Source organism: Lethenteron reissneri, chromosome 62 (genome assembly GCF_015708825.2).
Source record: "Lethenteron reissneri isolate LAM-NWPU_2019-01 chromosome 62, ASM1570882v1, whole genome shotgun sequence".
NCBI lineage: Eukaryota > Metazoa > Chordata > Hyperoartia > Petromyzontiformes > Petromyzontidae > Lethenteron > Lethenteron reissneri.
Window position 1 is genome coordinate 6,140,412 of NC_083840.1, and position 2,575 is coordinate 6,142,986.

Genomic DNA, 2,575 nt, shown 5'->3' on the forward strand with positions numbered 1-2,575 from the left:
GATGGTGGCGGTGTCGGTGAGGGTGATGACGATGATGGTGGTGGTGTCGGTGAGGGTGATGAAGATGATGGTGGCGGTGTCGGTGAGGGTGATGACGATGATGGTGGCGGTGTCGGTGAGGGTGATGACGATGATGGTGGCGGTGTCGGTGAGGGTGATGACGATGATGGTGGCGGTGTTGGTGAGGGTGATGACGATGATGGTGGCGGTGTCGGTGAGGGTGATGATGATGATGGTGACGGTGTCGGTGAGGGTGATGACGATGATGGTGGCGGTGTCGGTGAGGGTGATGATGATGATGGTGGCGGTGTCGGTGAGGGTGATGATGATGATGGTGGCGGTGGCGGTGAGGGTGATGACGATGATGATGGTGGTGGTACAGATGGTGGTCACGGCGGTGACGATGGTGGCGGTGGCGATGTACTGACACCGTGCGTGGCGATGGAGACGGGGATGACGATGATCGTGGGGGTAGCTACGACGAGCTGAGGTCCAATACCTGCGGGTGAACATTAGGGAGGAGGGAGGAGGGAGGAGGGTGGAGGGTGGAGGGGTGGGGCAGGGGGCAGGGGGGGAGGTCACCAGCAGGGTCCAGCGCTGCGAGGCTCCGGCGCCATCACCGCCCGACCGGCCTCAACAGTTCAAAGGTCGCGAGTTCAAATCCCAGCCGGGGCTCGACTCGGCCCGCTCAACCGCCAGCGTCGTCACCGTCACCACCGTGACCTTGACCGTAAGCACCACCGTGACCTTGACCGCAATCACCACCGTGACCTTGACCGTAATCACCACCGTGACCTTCATCGTAATCACCACCGAATTGCCAGCACGCCCTGCTGCGGGGAGCGACTCCCCCCCGCCCCGTCTCCGGCGACACGGAAGGTTCCCCCCGGCGGCTCTTTGCCGAGCCGGGAACCCAACGGGGCCACGCCGGCGGGGCCTCGCGACGAGGGGGGGCGACGTCTCCGCATCCGGCTCGGGGGCCAAGCGGGGCCAGGGGGCGGTGGGGGGGACGGGGGGGCGCTACCGACACGGCCACCGCTCCCTCGCGCCGGCGGCGGCGGCAAACGAAACAACACCGAGAGAAAGTAGAAGAGGTAAAAGACTTTGCCGGTGGGGACACGGGCGGCCGCAGCCTCCCCTGTGGCACCGTCCGGTCCTCACGTTGACACCACCCCCGCCCCCCCTCCCCACCCCCCCCCCCCACAGCAACTTTGCATTCAGTGAGCCCGGTGGCGCAGGGGAGGCCTCAGAAGGGCAAGCTGCCCGGGTGGCCTGGCCCATAGCCGATGTCCATGGCGGGCAGAGCTCCCCGCTGCCTCATAGCCTTGTGCTGCTGCTGCTGCTGCTGCAGATTCAGCAGCTCCTGCTGCTGCTGCTGCTGCTGTTGCTCGGGCATCATCATGACGGGCCCGCCGGGGCCTCCCACCATGTGGTGGTGACCGAGCTGCTCCATCGACAGCGCGGCCCCTCCACCGCCTCCTCCCGCACCGCCGCCGCCGCCGCCAGCCTGGCCGCGCTGCTTGCCGGGACCCAGCATGCCGTGGTGGTGCATCAGCGGCTGCTGCTGCTGCTGCTGCGGTGATTGCCCCACCTGACCGCCCGGCGACGAGCCCTGCTGCTGCTGCTGCTGCTGCATGTGCGAGGGCATCATCATGTCCACGTGCTGCTGCTGCTGCTGCTGGTGGTGCTGGTGGTGCTGCTGCTGCTGCTGCTGCTGCTGCATGGAGGGCAGGCAGGGCCCGCCCGAGGCAGCGGCCGCCCCCGGGTGCGGCGTGGGAGGAGGGCCCATGGGCAGGCCCGGGCGGCCGTGCGAGTGGGGCCCCGCGCCCGCCGGGTCGTGCATGTGCATGTGCATGTGTTGCTGTTGTTGTTGTTGTTGTTGCTGCTGCTGCTGTTGTTGTTGTTGTTGCTGCTGCTGCTGCTGCTGCTGAGCGCGGCTCAGGGCCTGGGCGGTGTAGGGGGAGCGCAGGCCCATCATGGCGCGAGCGCCGCCCGCGTGGAACTGCGAGGGGGGCGGCTGGCGGTGGTGCGGCACGGAGCGGGGCGAGACCTGCGGTGGGGGCGGGAGGTGGAGGAGGAGGGGAGGGAGAGGGGAAGGGATCAATCACAGACAACAGCCCCAGTCCGTGTCTCTTGATTCCCCGACGAAGCTGGTGGCCACGTGAACGTGCCGTGACCCCCGCCGTGACCCCCGCCGTGACCCTCGCCGTGACCCCCGCCGTGACCCCCGCCGTGACCCCCGCCGTGACCCCCGCCGCCCACCCGCGCCCCCCGGTCTGCGGCGTGGGTCCACCACGCGAGAGACGACAATCGTGGGCGAGTCGTGGGGTGCACGACTCGCCCACCAGAGGCCGCTGGAGGCATCGCTAGAGGCTAGGCTAGAGGCATCGCTAGAGGCTGCTAGAGGCCGCTGGAGGCCGCTGGAGGCCGCTAGAGGCCGCTGGAGGCCTCTCTAGCGGCCTCTGGTGCACGACTGACGGGTGGGTGGGGAGGGTCGCCAACCAAGACAAAAAAGGGTAAAAAAAGGAAAATGCGAATTTGGTAAAAAGGAAAATGCGAATTTGGTAAAAAGAAA

General features: G+C 67.2%; 1 protein-coding gene across 1 annotated transcript in view; it reads right to left on the reverse strand.

Annotated features, from left to right (window-relative positions):
- Positions 1 to 338: 338 nt before the first annotated feature.
- The window catches only part of LOC133358556 (B-cell CLL/lymphoma 9 protein-like), a 75,023-nt gene continuing 72,786 nt past the window's right edge, over positions 339 to 2,575 (reverse strand). Inside the window, 1 exon segment of the mRNA XM_061576922.1 lies at positions 339 to 2,050. Coding sequence (XP_061432906.1) covers positions 1,247 to 2,050 — 804 coding nt within the window. The 3' untranslated portion in view covers positions 339 to 1,246.